Source organism: Fusarium redolens, assembly GCF_020744475.1.
Source record: "Fusarium redolens strain MPI-CAGE-AT-0023 chromosome Unknown BKA55scaffold_18, whole genome shotgun sequence".
In the NCBI taxonomy this organism is placed as follows: Eukaryota; Fungi; Ascomycota; class Sordariomycetes; order Hypocreales; family Nectriaceae; genus Fusarium; species Fusarium redolens.
The window spans coordinates 978,278-998,822 of record NW_025763681.1 but is presented as its reverse complement, the minus strand read 5'-3'; the positions used below and the strand labels follow the sequence as shown (position 1 = coordinate 998,822).

The following is a 20,545-nucleotide window of genomic DNA, read 5'->3' as shown; positions in this document are numbered from 1 at the left end:
TCTGACTTTCGCTTGCACGATGTTCCGGTCGCCTTGGCTATACATTCCCATCCAATGTTTGTCTTGATGAGGTTTTAAGCTTTCACTACGGTCTCATCTGCGCATGTGGAGGCAATGCCACAAATGGTGCTGCCAGATGCTTGGATTTGACATCAAGGCTCAAGTCATGCGCTGCAGACTAGCTGCAACACAAGCCTGGAGGCGCAGCCATCCAATTCATCATCAAGTGCTACAGGGCTTCGGGGTGCCGGCAAGGCTCGAACCCACTACACTGCAAATCCACGTGGACCACATATAAGTGGTCCATCTCTATTACATCCACTCGTCGGCGCTCAGATTACGTAATAATCCACTACACTTGGACCTGAAAGTGGATGTAGTGGAGTGGATTTAGGTGGATTTAGGTACCGTGGGATATTCCCTGACCCTGTACGGTTCATAGTACTTATTTTGGTATATAATTGCCTATTAAATCGAGGTAGCTGGACCCAAGTTAGCCGAGATCCATCACCCCTACAGCTAATCTTATAGCATTATACGAGACACTACCCCTATTGAGCGCGTTTTCTAAGATTTCCTGCTGTTGTTTTTGCCAATTTCTTTTTTTTTTTTTTTTTTTTTTGACGATGTCAGCCACCCAGCCAGGCCAACAGCAGCACCTCGAAGACCGTCTTTTTCACCATTTCAGAGGCTGGGCTTGGTCAGAACGCGCTCGTGATACTAGCTCTTGGCTGTGGGACTTTGGCTACGATATTCAACGTCATGGCTTACGCAAATGGGCTTGCAAGGACTGTATCCTCGGAAATCGTCCCATTATCGCGAGTTTTACCTCTTCAGGTCTCCAGAACGCGGCAAATCATCTATGGCGTGAACACAAAACACCAGCACCAGAGGGAGAGAAAAAGAGCACAGCACAGCTGAAATCCGAATGCGTACTGAAATCGAACCAGCCGACTATTGCCTCTGTTTTGAAACTGGACGTCAACAAGCCTACGGAACAGAATATCGCGAATAGCTTTATCTCACGCTTTGATAAGCAACACTTTCAGCGTATGCTAGTCGAGTTGATCGTCAGCAGCAACCAGTCCTTTTCCTTCGCCGAGAACCCCATCCTCCGAGAAATCTTCGGCTATTTGAACCCCTCCGTTTCGATCCAACACGCCAACTTGAGTGCCACCGCTGTCCGATATAAGATCATTCAAGAGTACAACCGCCACAAGCAGAAGGTTATCGAGGTGTTGAGGGACTCCCCTGGAGCGCTTCATATCTCATTTGATGGCTGGACGTCTCGAAATAAGCTTGCCCTATACGGCATTGCTTGTTTTTTCAGAGACGAGAAGAATCGGCCATGCAAAATCATGATTGGGGTTCCAGAGGCTCATCGTCACTTTGGCTCAACGATCGGTGGGGAGGTTCTCGACGTCCTACACACTCTTGGCGTGAGTCCAGAGAAGATTGGCTATTTCACGCTCGACAATGCTGAAAACAACGATACTGCAATGGAGGTCATTGGTGCTGAACTAGGGTTCGATGGCCGGCTACGCCGAGGACGCTGTTTTGGCCACACAATTAACTTGTCAGCCAAGGCGCTCTTATTTGGAAAAAACGCCGACGCGTTCGAGCAGCAATTATCAGGCGCAGAAGCGTTATCTGATACTGAATACGCTCGATGGCGCAAAAGAGGACCAGTTGGCAAGTTGCACAATATCGTAGTTGATGTGCGTATTAGCCATCGGCTGATTTACTTATTCAAGGAGGTCCAGAGGGTAAGCGGTTTTACTAAGTCCTATTCGTCTCATACTAATTCGGTATATCTAACAGGACGAAATTAATCGCGCCACCACCCTTAAACTCCGATCGAAGAAACCACTGAAGCTAATTATCGATAACGACACGCGCTGGCTGTCACAACTCTACATGATCCGCAGGGCTCTACGGTTGAAAACCTCTATCGAACTCTTACTGATCAAGTATAAAGCGCAATGGGAGGACGAAAATCGGTCTAAAAAGACTGGCCAAGTGACACAAGCCAAGTTGGCGAAAAAACCACGCATCCTCCGAGACGAGAATCAGCTAACGGACAAAGACTGGGAGGTTCTTTACCATTTGGAGGCTATTCTGACTGTTTTTGAGACCGTGGTGAAGACGCTTGAGGGTGATGGACATATCCGCAGGCGTAAGCAAGGCTGGACTGGCTCCTATGGCAATATCTGGGACGTGGTGCTTGGCTATGAGTTGCTGCTTAACACACTGGAAGAATATAAGCAGCTTGCTGCTGACTTTCCTGATCCAGAGCACTTCCGCATTGGAATCAACCTTGCTTGGGATAAGCTGGATGAATATTATCGGCGGCTGGACGAGACGCCCATCTACTATACGGCTATGGCACTGCATCCAGCTTATCGTTGGGACTGGTTTGATGAAACGTGGGCTCATAAGCCTAGTTGGGTCGAAAAGGCAAAAGAGATGGTTGCCGACGTCTGGCTGTCCGATTACGCTCATCTCGAGGTTAGAACCAGCAGCAGCAGAGGCGACGACGAGCCACCGGCAAAAAGACCTCGGTTTTTCAACCCCTTCGAGAAGAACAGTCGTCTGCCAAGCTCAATACCACCCTACGCAGCAGCTATTGTTGTCGACGAGTACCAAGCGTGGCAGACGGATCGTGAGGCCAGCGACGGCAACGTTCGTGATCCAATCGGTTACTGGATCACTAAGCAAGGCAGATATCCTCGGTTATCCAGGATGGCCTTGGACTTCCTGACGATCCAGCCGATGTCAGCCGAGTGTGAGAGGTTATTTTCAGCTGCTGGCAAGATGGTCTCGGGGTTGCGTACGAACCTGGATGCTGAGATTATCGCCATTTGTCAGGTTTTACGCTCTTGGTACCGTGCTGGCCTTATCAAGGACCTGGATCCATTGCTTAAGTCGCACCTTGAAAGTAAGCTGGATGGCGGTTGTGGGACTCTAAGCGACGACGAGCTGGCGCTTGCTGAGTCAAAATGGCTATTGGAGGGCGAGGACAGCGCCAGCGAGGTTGACGATTCAACACAGCAGCAACAGGCTGAAGAGTCAGTGTCAACCTCTGAAAGTGAGGCTGAATAGGCACCGAGGAGGTTGTGAATAGCCTCAAAGATCCACTATAAATCCACTTATAAATCCACGTGTGTACATCCATTCCACCCCGGTCGAATATGTGCTACATCCACTATGTAATTGCCTAAAAATCGCACATCCACTCTACTTGGTCCCAAAGTGGAGTGGATGTAGTGGTTCCGACCCTTGGGTGCCGGGCTTCGGAGAACGAAATGAAAATGCAGAATCCAACAAGATTACTGTTCAATATTTACATCATGTGTAATGAGAAACGGGCGGCACCTGGTCGATATATCCAACCCAAGACTCCACCATCCTTGAAATGCAGAGGCAGAATAGAAGAGATGCACAATCTGGAGCGATCCGGTAACGGGACTCCTATCAAAGAAAAGGAGGATCATACAGCAGATGATTCGACCTTGTACAAATGTGAACACATCAGAGCCACCACGTGTCGGAACCTGACCTCCATTGCGTTGGCCTACTGGGGAGAGGTGAAAGATCTCCCCGGCTATGATATCGCTCAACACACTACTGTGTTACGAGTCTGTCACCTTATTTCGTGCAAAGGAATATAAGGCTAGTCATGACAAGGCGCTGCCTGAGCCATGTATCAAATGCATCTCGGAGACCTTTATGAGGAAACAGCTCAAGGGCGGATTGAAATGGGCAATTTCGGAAACCGAATCGCTTCTGTCGCTGCCCCTTTCGCCTCAGCTTAAAATCTATGATCGGATGAGTTACTGCGAAGGAAAACTAAATATTCAGCAGTTTCGCTTTAGTGGGAAACCTCTATTTGAATCTCCTGAGCAGATCATTGCCACTTTGCAATTTATGCCCCTTTCTATTTGGAGGAGAAGGTCTATGGTGTTGTGCGTGAAAGTCCTGAGGCACAGGCTATTTACGCTGTTGCTTGCCTGTCGGACTCGAATTATAGCCCCCTAAACGACCTGAAGAAGCATCACCTCCTCAAGACTTTTGATCAACTCATAAGTCGGTTAGACCATTGGAACACTGCGACAGCAAACGAAGAACACTAGTTGGCTGACTGCTTGGTTTGTCTGGAAGTTCACGATCTGCTGCGGAAAGATTTACTCTCCTTTTCTCTCTGTATTTCCAATTCTCTTCTTTTTCTCTTTAGTACAGGCTGATTGAATCAACAATCTTTTGATACGTTGTTCAGAGATGACACCCGAGTGAGCTGCTGCTATCTGATGTAGATTGTGAATGCTCTCCTTGCCGCTTGTCGTCCTCATATGTGCTGTTACGGCGCATTGCAAGCAACCCAGGATAAAGCAATTTCAGCCAGAATTCATCACAGAGCTGTCACTTTACAGCAAGATCATACTCACAGCCGTAGTAATGCCAAAAAAAAAAAAAAAAAAAAACGAGCACAGAGATGGAAAGCCAGAGAGCGGTCATAGTACCTATGTATGCGAGGAGAGGAGGGCGACACGTGTCAGAGGAATGTCGATAATCGGCGACCCTCATTTCCAGGATCGTTCGAAACTCTTGACCAGTGCCACCAGTCGCCTAGAAGCTCCAGGCTCTCTCCACAATTAGAAGATCTTAGGGGAACGGGCCCCTGATACATTATGCAACCCAGCTCGACAGAATAAGTTTCCCTTTCCAACACAGCCATGAGAAACACAGCTCGTAATTGAGTCGTGAATTTTGGTGCCGATATGAACCTGCCCGTTGTATGGACTAGCAAGTGAATTGAGTCGGGCTTGGCCATTGATTGGAACACTGGAGGGTCCTCCATATATTCAACCTGCTTCCTTTCGCAACCGGGTAGTCCTCATTGGCATGAACTTGATCATCCTTATCAATCAATCCAAAGGCTGTGCTTATAAACCTTCTTGCCCTTTTTCTATGACTTTGGGGTACTTCGCAATGTCATTTTGGTATTGCTTCACCCAGTAGGCGCCACAGGACCGCGGGCGTAGCAGGATTCTTGGTGTGAGGTGGTTACAACCTCCTCTATGTTCGGGGTTACCCTGGATTGCATTGACATTGCTGAATTCCAACTTATTTTGGCCAATGACATGTCTTCGCTGCTGAACACGAAGCTCAAAAAGATCGATTCGTGGCGCCCAAGGGTATAGCGAGGCCGTCTAGACAGAACAGCGCCATGGCTTGTGATGTACGAGACAAGATGATGTAGGAAGCGGCGGTCGCTTCTGGACAGTCACGGCGGACTCGAAAGCACTGCTTCCGTACAACATAGGAATAGTAGCATTCAGACCCATTCAAATTTATGTGAGGAGTTCATGATTATTATGTGATTCGAGTGTTGGTCACAGAGCCATAATAAGCGTAACTGTATAGTTACTAATTGCTCGTACCTTTTCAAACTGAACCATGCTGGCAATGTAATCTTTTGGGGTTGAATTCTTTCGGTTTCGTCAACTGCTTTAACTAGGTGTCGTATCCACTCATCTAGGCCTTTCTTTGGCACTCTTGTTGGCCCTTGCTCAGAACTTTGCCCCTATCAAGCGAGGGGCATTTACATATGTTGACTCCCTCGCCAACCTTGTATCTCAAAAGCAAAACACTGTGGTGCATAACCTAACTCCCTGATAACTCTGCGCCGTTGCCCATGTCATGCGTGCCTGTGATGCAGAGTGAGTCTTCATGGAATCCTAAAGACACTTCAGCCAGCCAAATGTATTCTGCATACCAAATAAGTCCTGTTGCCCTCAAAATTAAACCGTAGGTATATCCATCCCATCTCAGTTTCATATCATACATTGCACGTAGCTTGCTCTCACATCACCACGCCCACAGGTGTGCCCTCGCTTAGGCACCGTTTGTTTGAAACGATTGAATAAATTAGTAAAAAAATAGCTCTTTTCATTATTTAACTTATAGGATCTTTATTATAATTTATATAAAAATTAATTTTTAATAATAAACTTAACTTCAAAAGTGTATATCTTACTATAACGTAGTTGATAAGCGAGTTAGCCAGACAAGCGAGTTAGCCACAAATCTCAACCTTCATATTTCAATTGCCAATAAAAACACCACAACCGATCTGATCAATTAAAACTAATTACTATCCTTATCCTTAGTGACTTCAATTGCCTCTTGGCAAGTCCTTGCATTATGCCCGGCCTTGCCGCAAGTCCTACAATGCCGAACCTTCGGTCCCTCCGACCTTCCCCGACCACCACTTCTCGACGATTCAGCTACTATCTGTGTATCTACATCTATCTGATCAATTTGACTCTGACCAGTCCCTATAGTCATCCTGCCGCTATCTTGTAGCCGGGTTCTTTTTGCTCTTTTCTTCCGGCTTTGTGTTGCATTTGCCTCTCGAAGGTCTTCGACTTCAGCCTCTAGTAGGGCAGTCTTATGCATATTTCTCATCACTGACTTAGTAAGAGACTGAAGAGCTTCAAGGATCGACTCTGGAGAGCTACTATGATGTCTTCTGATCCGTCTCTGAAGGTATTCTGAATGAGAATCGGCCTCGGTGACAGTCCTTGGTGTCTTTGGGGTCCAAGGTTGAGCCCGGCTTGTATCCTCTTTGGGAGGCGTTGGGGTCTGTAGCCGTATATTAAGCTTCGAGATGACATTTTCTGGGTCAAAGGGAGCAAGCCCGGCCCCTCTAAAACCTCCTCGTATATTACTTTCGGTAATAGCAGCTTGGTGGGCAGCATAAAAGGCAGGAAAGAACTGGGTCTTGGTGATGTGGGTTATAGAGCGTCTTATAAGATGCTCAATTTCTCGACCATAGGCCCTTTTCAGCGGCCCAAAGCACCCAATATCAAGAGGTTGGAGTAGATGAGAGGAATGAGGAGGCATATAAAGCGGGATAATGTTCTTTTCCTTGCAATATGCTTCAAAGTCGGTCGAGTGATGACTTTCGTGACCATCGAGGATCAGAAGGCGATAGGAACCAACTGATCGGTTGATTGTATGCTTATCGAAGTGCTTTAGCCAGTCGAGACCCGTCTCATTATTTGTCCATCCATTTGGAGTCGTGGCAATAGCCCAATCGGCCGGGAGGCTGCTTCCTTCATACCAGTTACGAAGGTGATGCTTGCCTGTAACTATGATGAACGGCGGGATTGATTGACCTTCTGCATTGGCTGCCTCGATCACAGTAACCCATTCTCGACTTCCAGGCTGGACTAATTTTGGCCTTCCACGCCTCTCTGCACTTGTAACTACTTTGCCGGCTGAAATCATGCCCATCATAAAGCCGGTCTCATCAAAGTTCCAGATATCATCTAATCGGATACCATATTTCGCAATTGTATTCTCTACAAGCCTGAACCAATTGCGAATAATAGTCGGATCTTCACATAAGGCTCTCTGATAGTCATATCTCCGCTGATAACGCGATTTAAGCTCTGGTTGCCGCTGAATAAAATTGATAGCCCAGCGCTTGCCAACTGGTGGTGCACCGCGGGCAGCAAGCAGTCGATTTGCCATATCTTCAACAACAGAGATGCGACAAGGGAGTCCTCGCGAATCTAGATCAAGAGCATATTGAAGTACAGTCTCTTCTTCTAGCTTTGATAGCTTCCGTGAGTTTGCCATAGTATCGCGTCGTGATTGTCTACCGTTCTTCCGATTCCTTAGGGTATTACGATCAACTTCATATATCTGAGCAGCGCGTCGGAAACTTAATTTAGGGTCGTTTTGGAGGGCTTGAAGAGCAAGAATAACTCGAGCTTCTTTTGAAGGCTGCGACATATTTGATGGTTGAGATTTAATTGATCTGATAGTGTTGATGTAAGGTGAGGGATTTTTGGCTAACTCGCTTGTCTGGCTAACTCGCTTATCAACTACGTTATATAAGCAGTATAAGAATAAAATAAATACTATTACATAGCCTCTTTTTTAAGCTATATAAAGATATATTTTTTACATTTTTTATATAGCTAGTTAGTAGAAATAATTAGGCTTTTAGTAAAATGCTAAGTGTGCAGATAAGGCTTTAATCCCTGACCTAGCTTAGGCACACAACCGGTTGTGCGGGTATGAGATCCCTTAATAGACTGGTCTCTTTGTCAGCACACAGTTTAGTAGCTTGGCCGTATTACCGTCTAATGATCAAAGTCTAACCTTTGTGTCTTGCGCCGTTTGATCCTCCGACCGTCTTACTATCTAGCTTTCTTGACCGTTTTATAGTCAAACCATACGACCGCCGTTCAACTGACTGACCGTTTAGCCATCCTTGTCCTCTCCATTAGTGGTGTTCCTCAATATCAAGGCACGGCGATCAAATAGACAAATCAATCTACAAGTCTTCTTCGCCGGCACAAGTAATCCAAATGCACTCAGCTTGTTTCTGTTGATGTAGGCGCGCCGCGTCTAGCATCAGCAGGTACGCTATGCAAGTCGTTTGACGACCGCATTGCAGTTTGTATCCTCCTCTTCCTCTTCATTGGCCTGCATGGTCAGCGTTCGCGTGGTTCGACCCCACATAGCAAAGATCAAAGCTGTCAAATGGTAGAATGGTCTCTGACCATTCTAAATGTACCGCGAAAGGAGTTGAACTGTTGCCTTCACTGACCTGCAGCTTCCTGAGATTTCGTTACATGGATGGGATTTGTTACGTGGGGGAGGGGGGCGCCAACCAACGGCTCAATGCGAAGCCTCACATGCTGACAAACGACTTTCGAACTCGGTACCCTCAACAATGCAGTGGGCCCGATCTTACTAGACCAATCCACATAACAAAAAAACCTGATACCAACATCCGCTCTCTAAAATCGCTTTTCAGCACAACATTAATTTCATTCATCAAGGATGGATCATCAGAAACACACCTGTTAGCGAGCTCCTACGACAAGCTCAGCGGAAGGCGGAGGAGGCGGAACAACGCGCCGAAACGTCAGAGGCACAAACGCTACCGATGACGCTTGACGGATACATTGCAGCTTATCACACCTTCCTATTCTCCCGCCTTTCATCGAAACGGATCCAAAGCTAGCTTTGAGGGGCTCCATCATAAGATTCGCGTGATATGTGGTGTCCGACTTCCTTGACCAACAGAAGCTCACCTTCGGCATAGTCTACGAATCGTTTCCCACCGAACGCCCTGTTTTCGGAAACCGTAACTTCCTGGCCGTCCGGGGAACCTGGTCGCTCAACGACCGAATGCGACGAGAAGACGCTCGAATTTTTCCTGCATGATAGTGTGGGGGATCCTGTGAAAGCCATCATAGAAGAACTCAAACAGGAGAAAGAGGTCAGGAGGCGGTTCCAGATTGGAGATGGTGTCATCTTCGAGAACCACCCGCATGCCCTCAGTGACGTTGCGGAGGAAGCCATCGAAGGGGAGGCACAATCAACAGCACAGCGGACGCCGGGCCATCGAAGAGATTTCAAACATCTGCGACCGGATTAGATCTGCGTCTATCGATCCGACAATACTGCGTCTTCCCGGCGCACCATGCTCTACATTTCCGAGTATAAGCCGCCACACAAGCTGAGCTCTGAGTATCTGCGTGCCGGTCTGCGCATCACGGACATGCACGGGGAAGTGGTGAACCGCAGGACGATTCCGACTTCGATAGACCCTGGTGTACGCTTTCCATTACTGTGCAGAAAAGCTGAGCCGCGACGCAGACTTATCATTACATGATCGAAAGTGTCCTTGAATATGGTCTGCTGATTACTGGCGAAGCCATTGTATTCCTCAACGTGAATTGGAATGACCCTGAGACCCTTTATTATCATCTCGCAGAGCCAGGTCCGGAGGTGACAGCCCATCCAAACAACCTACAAATGTGCACGGCTGTCGGTCAATATCTAGCGTCCACCCTCATGGCTCTCCGTTCGCCTGGCGAACGGCAGGAGATTTGGCAGGAGGAGCGCATGAAAGCTAGGGAGAATTCGAAGGGATTCAATGAGTCCGGTATAGGCATTGAGGCTTGCGTCGGATGGCCGGCGGGTGGCCGACCTCAACATGCGCTATTTTCACCAACGCTACGACGGGGTGTCTGTCTTTGGTCGTGAATGTTACTAGAAACACCCTTGGAGACGATTGAGTTTTGGAAGCATGGTCTACTTCCGCTTTATTGAAGTTAGCTTTGTGGACAAAGCTCTGTGAAAAGTTGTTGGAGCTCATTGAAATAGGGAAGGTAGAAAATGTGGTGTCATCGATGCTGTCCAAGAAACTTACCTTTACTCGCCTGGCCGACCACCATAAGACCCTTAAACATCTGTGACATCTATGTTTGACTAGCTTTTGAAAAGAGCTGTTTTGATCAGTCGCTTATATACTCATTGAAACTTTCGATGTGGCATGCAACATAACACTAAACCCGTTTCCATCCCGCACTCATGGTTAGGCAGAAACTCTTCCGGTCCGCTTATCTTTTCTTCTCCAGATTCTATGACAAATCGTTTTTGTGGGTGGCTCAGGATGCGTGCTACGTTACAAGCTGCATGTTTTACCCTGGCAGGCGCTGTTACCTGAAAGGAATGACAGAGCCGCAGAGACCTCTTTCTACAAGGTGCAAGAATAACCTAGCCGCCTAGGTTTCAGCCATCCTATTTGGTGGGTAGGAACTCAACTGAAGGCCGCTGAGCGTATTTAAAGTACAAAGGGAATACGTTGTAGTTGGCCAACATTTCAACGTTGCAGCCAGCATAAAACTAGGACACGTAACCGCGGCCGCTGCTTCATCTGGGACATCAGGCTACGCTCTCAGGGCTTGCTCCTTTCTGTACACCCTAAACTTGCTGTGGATTCACCGGAAGCCTCACCAGCGACTTGCAATATCCAAGCCAAACATGGCAACCCGTCCTTACTTGCCATGTGGATACGGTTGGATGCACGTTTGTCACAAGCCTCAATTTCGACCCTAGTGAGGTCTGCGTTGACTGTTAGATATCTTCACAGTATGATGAGAAAATGGAGCGATCCATTTGATACAACTCTATGGTAGTCTGGAAATATTGCCACAAGATCACTCATATATTGTCTGGTACATCGAGTCCTTTCGATACCCGACGCTCCTTCCCTCCTCATACCAGCGGGTGTGCTATTACAGGCACTCCAACCACTTTCATTGCAACAAATATCCAAATCAGCCTCGATCAATAGCCAGCAACGTAAAGCAGCCACCGGTCCATAAACCATATGCATGAAGCGTAAGTACATCCCACAGGATCACTTACGAGGTTACCTTCGGTACACAATGGCTATCAAGTTAGGCACAGTATCTCCTCTTCTGCTTGGAGGACCTTTGCAACAAGGTGTTCCCACCAAGGGTACCTCTTACCGATATCTTTGGAGAGAGCAGTTGGATCTCGTGGGATTTGTACTTCTTCGTCAATCCACCCCCAGGTGCGCAAAAGTGCGTCGTACAAGGGGAGGACGCTCTGAGGTGACAGGCAATTAGCCAGCCTGCGTCTTGCCATAGATTACTGAAAAATGGGAGGTTTGCGTTTCTCTTCTTTGCACTTACACTGCGGACTGGCGTTTGAACCACTTGTTCGAACCAATCCATTGAAACATTCTTGTGTACAGTTTCAGTAGCGAGCAATCCCAGAAAAAACACTGGTAATAGGGGTGCTTGAGCTGTAAAGTGAGACCCCGATGTAGGCATGATTCGTATGCAACGGGCAAGATCATCAAGATTGGCAAGAACTCCCGGGTGGTTTCGAGGCAGCCTAATGGAAGGTTCAGTCAGCGAGCGCTCTTGCCGTTATGATTGTCAACGCATTAAGGTAGGCAGGGTGGCAGGGAAGGCAGGCAGTGCTTCAGTGTTGAACCGGTAGAGGGGGAAGGAGTGAGTTGAGCTGTTGCAAAATCAACGCCCATTATCCCAATGGATCTCCAACTTCCTTCTGTTTGTCCACTTCTCTCCCTCCGACGACTTTTTTTTCCCTCTTCATCGCATATTCGTACCTCAGAAGACGACATTGATAATAAATAATTGCGGCGATCCTCCATGCCTCAGCTGTAACCTCGGTCATGATTTGGTTCGAATCGATTATGATTTCGTCTGCTTTGTCGCGCACCCAGTCTATCGTTGGTGGGTACTTTCGAGCCAACTCCCAGTCTTTGTCCTCACGGCTCCATTGGCGCATTTCTGATAGTTCACGCAAAAGAAATTTGGCCGTGATTGGAACGATGGTGGATTCGGGCTCTTGCTGCAATCGACCTGCACAATACGTTACTTGGCTCATGAGGTGCAACAGTTTCTTCGAAAAGCCACATCCTCCATGGATTTCAAACATATCCTTCTCTGTTCCGTAGAGTAGCCAGCTGAACCTGCCTGCTTCAGCCTCGGGGTTAAAAGTCTGCGGTGATGGAAGGGCCATCATAGGTTGAGCGAGAATCACTGCCCGGCCAACGATGATTGATTGAGAGATGCGGAGTTCGTTGTACTGGACGTTGTTGTTTTTCCAGTAGCGAGCGCCAGGGTCAGTTGCCTGCAGAAAGTATTCGCCTTGCCTGAATCCTTCCAGCCATCGCGGATTGTATGGCTTCTTGAGTCGTCGTTCCGTGAGGACAATCTAAATATCAGTCAGTGTTACGACGTAACACGGCATGACAATAGCAAGAAAGGTAACACAATCATACGTACGTCTAGCATCGAAAGAAGCACAGTCATGGTGATAGCTTCCTGACCTTTCCCGACTTCCCTGCTCTCAGGTGCGTTGAGGTGCGCAATATAATTTTGATCGGCCTCGACATATAGCTGATTGATTCGCTGCCGAATACGTTCGTCTGGCACATAATCATAGATGTAGGTTCCCGCCAAGCATTTGATGGCCTGCAGGATGCCTTCGTTCCCGTGCATCGGGGCCAGGTCCTTCAACCACAAGTTTGTGTCCCTCAGCACACTCCTTCCTGGGCACCAGTTCTTAATATCTGTGAAAGGATAATCAGCAAACGCCTCATGAAACCCCAGGGCGCCGGCAAAAAGAACATACAGAAGTCAAATAACCGTCTGTCAATCTTATCCATTTTGGCTTGGAATCCGAATTGAGATGGTAGCATTCTCGGTTCACTCGTCGTCCGGGTCAGTGAAGCGACTTGAGAGGAAACTGGCAGGCCTGTCATCGATATTGGCGATGAAGCACTTGCTCGACACCCTTCAATACTACTCAGGGACACAGTCCCCACTGGCGCTGGAGGTATCACAGGCCAAGTCACAGCCAGTGTTGATACGCTGGGCCTGCGATCCGGATGGTGTGATCGCGTTATGTTTGCCGTTATGTCTTCCACATCATCCTCCGATGGCAGTGGTACGGGTTCAGACGGTCGTCTCGATGGACCTTGCGAAGGCCAGTTGAATTTGACATACCCGTTCACTTGTCCATTCTCTGGGCGATCATAGCGAGGGGAAGCAGACACAATCAATCGATCTTCATCCACAGTGAAAGGACTAACAACGAGTCCCTCTACTGCTTCCCCGCCTCTCTTCTTGGAGTCTTGCGACTCGACAGCCCGCCCTGGGAGAGCATCTGGGGCCGCGGGTAAGAGACGAGGCGGTTGAGGAGGAGGAGGAGGAAGAGGTTGAGGTTGAGGTTGAGGTTGAGGTCGAGGTCGAGAGGCTATGGCCTTTGGAAGTTGGGGGTCTACACGGAACGTCAGCTCAAGAATCGGAGACCACGATGGATGAGACGATGAGTGTCAATCAAGAGGGGGAAGAAGATGAGTTCTGTGTATTCTGAACCCACATGTCCTCCGAAAGAAACGTTTTGGCCCCTTGAGTCCCCAATATGGACACAATAGGCATGGAAAGAGTGAATGTGGAAACGAGAAAAGGACAAGAAAACATGAGAGGGAGGTGATCTTCACAGCCTTACCTGGAGATTGAGGGACCCAGGAGCGGGTGCCGCAGCTGTTGACAGTATCTGCCTGAAGCAAACACAATAGGGCATCCGTATTTTCGCCCTCACTATTAGGGGTTATCGGATAGCATACCACGTCTGCGTCGCAGTTTGGGTCTTTTCTTGGTTCGCATTTGATGCGCTTTGCGGTCCCTGGCTGCTCGGTTCCTCTGTTTCTTTTAAGCATGGTAAGAAGTAATGGCAAGTGTGGACCTCGGCAGAGACAACAGGTTAGGCTGATTTAGCCCTCGGAAAGAGAATCGGGTATGTTTTTCGCTCGTCCAATGACTCTGCACCAGATGTGTTGGTGGCAATTGGTTCGCTAGGGGAATGAAAAGTCAAATTTTGTGAAAGTGCACGTTACAACAAGGCAAGAAATGAGGAGACAAGAAACAATTTCAAGGCGTCAAGGCAGCCGCAGGACCAGCAAGGGATCAATGTTGATTTTAAGGTGGGAAATGCATTAGCGACCCGAGATCCCTAGCAAAAGCAAATCCGATGACTAGCCGCGTATGCATCTAGCTGTGGGGACGGCCTGTAAGATCCCTTGCGATTTTGACAGGGTTGGCCAGATGCATCCATGACCCTGTCTGCCCGTATGCACCTTGACCCCATCGAGGCAAGACATTCTCACATTAGCACAGCTACGTACCGTTAGGGCGAGTAATTTAAAGAGACAGGGCTGCTGGGGTCTACGATTTAGTGCCATCGCCCCAAACGCACTGGCAACAAATCCCTGAGACACACGTCAATCAGCGCACTATCACCCCACATGCCAAGTCCCCATTGAACAAGCATTATCATGTGGCCCTAGCTCCCGCGAACCATCCGTGCGTGCACTGTCAGGGCACTGTGCCTGGTACCTTTGTTTTGCGCTAGTGTCACCACCACTTGCAGCGTCAGCTTGTCGCTTTCCCCGCAGTCCGCGCGCTAACACCCAGAGCTAAGCCGTCACCATACGCAAAGCGTTGGTGGACCTCAGACCTCACGCAACTTCGGCAGATATACACACACTGGAGGAACCGTGCCAGAGCATCGAGACGCGCGGGACGAGCATGCGAGGAGCTTGAGGACACGGCGAGAGGAGCAGCAAAGCAGTACCATGATGCCATCAGGCAGCAGAAAAAGACGCATTGGAACGAGTTTTTAGCCGATAACGCCAACATATGGAAGGCAGCAAAGTATCTCATGTCTGGAGATGATACAGCATTTGGAAAAGTACCCCAACTCACGAGGGTCGACGGCACACGCACGAACAACAACATCGAACAAGCCGAGGAAATGTTAGCAACCTTCTTTCCTCCATTACCGCAGCATATCGAAGAAGAAGGAGATCGACCCCAGCGCGGATCTGCTGTCGTCATGCCAAATATCACTATGGAGGAGGTAGAGCGACAGCTTGTCGCGGCGAAATCATGGAAAGCACCCGGCGAAGATGGGCTACCCGTCGCAGTCTGGAAACAGATCTGGCCTTCTGTCAAGCACCGAGTCTTCTCGCTTTTTCGTGCTTCGCTGGAAGATGGAGTGCTGCCGGATCAATGGAGACATGCCAAGATCATTCCTCTGAAGAAACCAAACAAGGAAAACTATTCGATCGCGAAGGCATGGAGGCCCATCTCGCTTCTATCTACCCTGGGCAAAATACTAGAGGCGGTCGTCGCAGAAAGGATCTCGCATGCTGTTGAAACACACGGATTACTGCCAACAAATCACTTTGGAGCTCGTAAACAACGTTCCGCTGAGCAGGCATTAATGCTACTGCAAGAGCAGATCTACGCCGCCTGGCGAGGTCGATGGATCCTTAGTCTGGTGAGCTTTGACGTCAAAGGAGCTTACAACGGGGTGTGCAAAGAGAGACTCATCCAAAGACTGAGAGCAAGGGGCATACCAGAGAATCTACTTCGCTGGATCGAAGCTTTTTGCTCGGATCGCACAGCGACTATTCAGGTCAACGGACAGACATCCGAGAAGCGAGAGTTACCACAAGCCGGGTTGCCGCAGGGCTCCCCTCTGTCCCCGATCCTGTTCCTCTTCTTCAACGCGGACCTTGTCCAGCAACGCATCGATTGTTATGGGGGAGCGATAGCGTTTGTGGATGACTTCACTGCCTGGGTGACAGGTCCAACCGCAGAAAGTAACCGCGATGGGATCAGAAAGATCATCAGGAAAGCTCTAGACTGGGAGAGGAGAAGTGGCGCGACGTTCGAGACAGAAAAGACGGCGATCATACACTTCACGCGGAAAGAATACAAGTCCGACGCAGAGCCCTTCGCGATCAGGGGACAGCTCGTTCGGCCCAAGACTCAGGTCAAGGTTCTGGGAATGATCATGGATGCCGGCCTCAAATATAAAGAGCACATTGCACGGGCAGCGGCTAAGGGATTGAACGCTGCGATGGAGCTGCAAAGGGTCAGGGGTCTTACTCCGAGGACAGCGAGGCAGTTATTCGCAGCCACGGTGGCCCCGGTCGTGGACTACGCCTCAAACGTATGGATGCACGCATGCAGGTATAGAAGAGCCAGCACTATCAACCGGGTTCAGAGAATTGGGGCAAATGCAATCGTGGGGACGTTCCTCACAGCGGCAACAAGCGTAGCAGAAGCAGAGGCGCATATCGCCAGCGCACATGAACGGTTCTGGAGACGGGCCATCAAGATGTGGACTGATCTACACACCCTTCCGACAACCAACCCTCTCCGAAGCTCTACATCTCGCATTCGAAAGTTCAGAAGATACAATCGCTCGCCATTCTACGAGGTAGCAGCAATGGCTTACGCGTTGAGACACTTACCCGACCTTGAGTATCGAAGCGTGGCACTGTTGGCGAGCAATAAAGCCGCCGTGCTCACAGTCCGAAACCCTCGCCAGCAGTCCGGCCAAGAGTATGTTAAATGCATATATGATTCCATCAATGTATTGAGGGTCAAAGGAAACGTGGTGGCTGTCATATGGACGCCCACCAGTGCTGAACACAGGCTCCTGAAAATGGCTAAGAAAGAGGCGCGAAGTGCGAGCCAAGACGGTGCCGTCCCGGCTCGGAAGTTTCCCCGAATGCGATCGACGACCCTGAATATAGCCCGATCGAGCCAGCGTGCAAGCAAACGGCTACCAGACAATGTTGGGAAGTTTTCGAAGAAGGTTGATGCTGCGCTCCCGGGTAAGCACACTCGATTGCTCTACGATGGCTTGTCACGGAGAGAAGCCAGCGTGCTAGCACAACTTAAGACAGGCATGGTCAGATTAAATGGATACCTCTTCCGGATCAGCATAGCAGCGTCACAGCAATGCGCATGCGGACAAGCGATAGAGACAGTAGAGCACTTTCTCTTTCGATGCAGGAAATGGACAGCGCACAGGACTGATATGCTGCAGTGCACCGAGATATTGAGAGGGAACCTCTCGTTCTACCTAGGAGGAAAGTCACCATCAGATGACGCCAAGTGGACGCCAAACATGCAGGCAGTCCACGCAACTATACGATTTGCAATAGCCACAGGACGACTCGACACACAATATTGAAGCCAGATTGCAAGAATATCACCTACTTACTCTTACTAACCCACTCACACCCGTATACTAAACACCCTGTACCACAGAGGCGGACGCCGCTTCAGCCGCAGTAGATAGGACGCTGGACACTTGAAGAACAGCCTTCAAGCTAGTTCGCCGGTAATACTACTAAAACATGGGAGAAGCAAGGCACGGCAGAAGAGAAAGGAAAAGAACAATCAAGGAGCAGGCGCTATATGGGCTTGAGGACACGAATTTCAGATTGATGGTGTAAAACCAAGGTTCAGTATGGGCTTTAGGAAAATGCGGATACAAATTGAGCAATGTGTGGCACAGCATGGGCTTGGGGAAACGAGGACGAAAAGCAGGCGTTGTATGTAAGCATTAGCGACTAGTGCCCTTTCGGTCAGAACAGGCCGCCGGGCGTAATAAATTGTATTGTATTGTATTGTCGCTTTCCCCCGCAAGGCTTGGAGAAAAAAGAAATTCAGTCATATCACAATTCCTGCCACACCTGGTCTTTTGAGTTCTTGTGTTATTCTTTGGGATGTCAGGAGCAAATTTTATATGAGAATAAAAGTAATCATAGAATGGTAAATTGGATCAAGTTGCAAGTGGGTGCTAATGTATTATCCGAGGTCGCACTCAAGTTTATCATTCCCATCTCTTATACGTGCCGCCCACGTGTCGAAAATCATCGTAAAGCTTGGGAGCTATACGTTTTGATCTGATCTGACGACAGCGGAGTCCAAGCTGATACTGGAACCAAACCACAGTCAAACTGAGTTCCAGCTGGCCCCGCATCCTTCGAATTAGGGTCAGGGTCAGGGGCAGGGGCAGGGGCAGAGCGTGATGCTTTCAGTCTGTCACGGGTTTTAGAGGGAAGAAGATCCTCATAGGCGCAATCTTGTACTTCGTCGTATTGTGTGATTGGGCAACGATTGGGAGAAGTTTCGCATGTCTTGATTGCGTCTTTTACAACGCCACTGTTGTTTCCCTCTTCCAGGTTCCTGGCGTCTGTGCCGTAATGAGGCGCCATGTTGCGCCGCGTTATTGCATAATTCAATGCGCTTGGTTCCCTCCCTCCTGAATTGCATGGACAAAACTTATTCGGACAAGGGCAGCTTTCAGGGCTCACTAGCATTTGGTTCCTAATGCTTCGAAATCAAGCTTTTCCAATGTCTGCCCAAGTGTAGACCTTTCCAAAGAATACTTCGGGAGTCCCGTGTCTCCATTTGATCTATGCAAGTGGCGTTCCAATGATTTCATCAAGGGTTGAAACTCTTCCACCATGTCCAAAGCCAGGGGTTGAACCCCTGATGTTGCCTCAATCGCCTTATCGATGTTTCGAAAGAAGTTTTCCCATGTCCCTGGCGCCCTAATAATAGTCATGGCCGTCGAGAAGCTGGATGCCATCTTGTTGCATGTTTCTTCCATCGAGAGGACCTTTTCAAGAAGTCGTACCCATAAAACATTGTCCCCTTCGGCTGTCACGACCGGATGAAGGGCAAAGACCCCAAGAAAAAGCAAGGTCTTCCAATAGTTACGTACATTTGCGCTGACCTTCAGGCACGCAGTGTACTGAACTTGTATATCATGATCAGGTTCTCTTGCGTCCCTGCTCACTAGTTTAGATTTCAGAACTAATCAGAGACGGGATAGAAGCTTACACTAAGTTATCTCGTTCTCTCTTGATTTCCTGTGTCGTCCTGGCGAGAGGAACGAAAACACAATAAGACATTAAGCCCATGAGACAAAGGATAGCTGTCACAATAGGGGGTACGAGCCACCAAGGGAGAAGGATATTTAAGGTTTGGCCAATTACCACTGCTGTAGGCAAGCCCTTTAAAACAGGGCCCTTGAAGACGGTGTTTAGGGAGGGTGTCTTCCGAACGGCTGACCATGTTGCTTGCTCTCCCTCCATCAAACATAAGTACGACAGGTTTTCAAGTGCTGGTTCTAGATCACGCCACAACTTGTCTTGGAAATAATCGCAAGCAAAGGGGAAAGCTGATCGGAAGATGCAATATACTTGCTGGAAAAAAGAGGGAGGAGACGATCCTGGGCCGGAGCTTAGTTTCAAATCCAGAAAGTCAAAAATGCAAGAGGACATCAATGGTAATATCCCCAGCATGATACAAGCTATGAATTTGGCAAAGAATGGTAAAGAACAATAAAAACCAACCCGAGGGCGGACGCGACCGGTCAAAAGTGGTGTTATTTCACTCATTGCAATCAAAGAGAAGTGCTGAAGGGATATGATAGAAAGGAAAACAGCGGAGTACTCTCCATATATGTAGATAACCTCTTTCTCAAGCGGTTTGTGCGGGGTGAAGCCTCTGTTTGAGATGCACAGTAGACCTAACTTTTCACTTTGCGCCAGGTAGATTGAAGATGTTCTTAGGCCGCATGCATGTAAAACATATCCAGTCAAAGAACGCTCCGCCAAATCTCGCGTTGTGAAGGGCCCGTTACTCCGGCGGTGAGTCTTTGCTACTGAAAACACAAGTGATGTACAAAGAATTCGAATTAGAAGTCAAGAAATTAAACCTATTCGCCCCTTCAAGGTTACTCTTCCTCCTCCTCCCATAAGCTGGTTCATTTTAACGAAGGCTCAAAATTTCAAACGCCAGGCCAGCATGGCGGACATAGTTGGCAAGGCTGAGACAGTGATATTGAACATCGATCTCAGCAGGAATACATTACGAGCCAACGTCTGACTTTATATGAGATATCATAATTCAATCCCAGCGCAAAACAAAGTGGGAGATATGAGCAAGGGTAGAACTTGGTACGGCTTGCTCTGTGTTGCTTCCGCGGGTGGAGTAATTTCCCATGAAATAGACCGACAGCAAATTAGATCTCGTCCCGTCATGAATGTTCTCATTCCAGATCGAGTGAGCAATGACGCTGTAATTTTAGGAATTTTTATGCACCAAGCTCGAAAGACGCTTTGACCAGAGCGCATCACAGAAAAGCCAATGATTAACAGGGTACCCCACTGTTTTGTATTCCTGGAATACAAAATAGTGGGGTACCTGTGCTCATGGTTGCCCACATTCGTCAAATGGACCCAGCGCCGGTTTGTTCGCCTCCCATTTCTTGCTCACCTTTACACTGCGCAACG

The 20,545-nt window shown here is 48.6% G+C and overlaps 3 protein-coding genes across 3 annotated transcripts; 2 read left to right on the top strand and 1 right to left on the bottom strand.

Annotated features, from left to right (window-relative positions):
* Positions 1 to 3,350: 3,350 nt before the first annotated feature.
* On the top strand, positions 3,351 to 4,133 carry BKA55DRAFT_598172 (uncharacterized protein; the record flags this gene model as incomplete). The annotated part of the gene is made up of 3 exons (XM_046196195.1): positions 3,351 to 3,631; positions 3,678 to 3,874; positions 3,907 to 4,133. The coding sequence occupies 3 exons, from the start codon at positions 3,351 to 3,353 to the stop codon at positions 4,131 to 4,133; spliced, it is 705 nt and encodes a 234-aa protein (XP_046044353.1).
* A 5,375-nt stretch (positions 4,134 to 9,508) lies between these two features.
* Positions 9,509 to 10,285, top strand: BKA55DRAFT_742651 (uncharacterized protein; the record flags this gene model as incomplete). The annotated part of the gene is made up of 2 exons (XM_046201511.1): positions 9,509 to 9,640; positions 9,685 to 10,285. The coding sequence occupies 2 exons, from the start codon at positions 9,509 to 9,511 to the stop codon at positions 10,072 to 10,074; spliced, it is 522 nt and encodes a 173-aa protein (XP_046044352.1). The 3' UTR covers positions 10,075 to 10,285.
* Positions 10,286 to 11,779: 1,494 nt separating this feature from the next.
* On the bottom strand, positions 11,780 to 14,181 carry BKA55DRAFT_145772 (uncharacterized protein). The gene is made up of 4 exons (XM_046184914.1): positions 13,885 to 14,181; positions 13,006 to 13,653; positions 12,657 to 12,943; positions 11,780 to 12,585 (listed from the first exon to the last, which is right to left on the bottom strand). The coding sequence occupies exons 1-4, from the start codon at positions 14,093 to 14,095 to the stop codon at positions 11,887 to 11,889; spliced, it is 1,845 nt and encodes a 614-aa protein (XP_046044351.1). The 5' UTR covers positions 14,096 to 14,181; the 3' UTR covers positions 11,780 to 11,886.
* Positions 14,182 to 20,545: the final 6,364 nt, after the last annotated feature.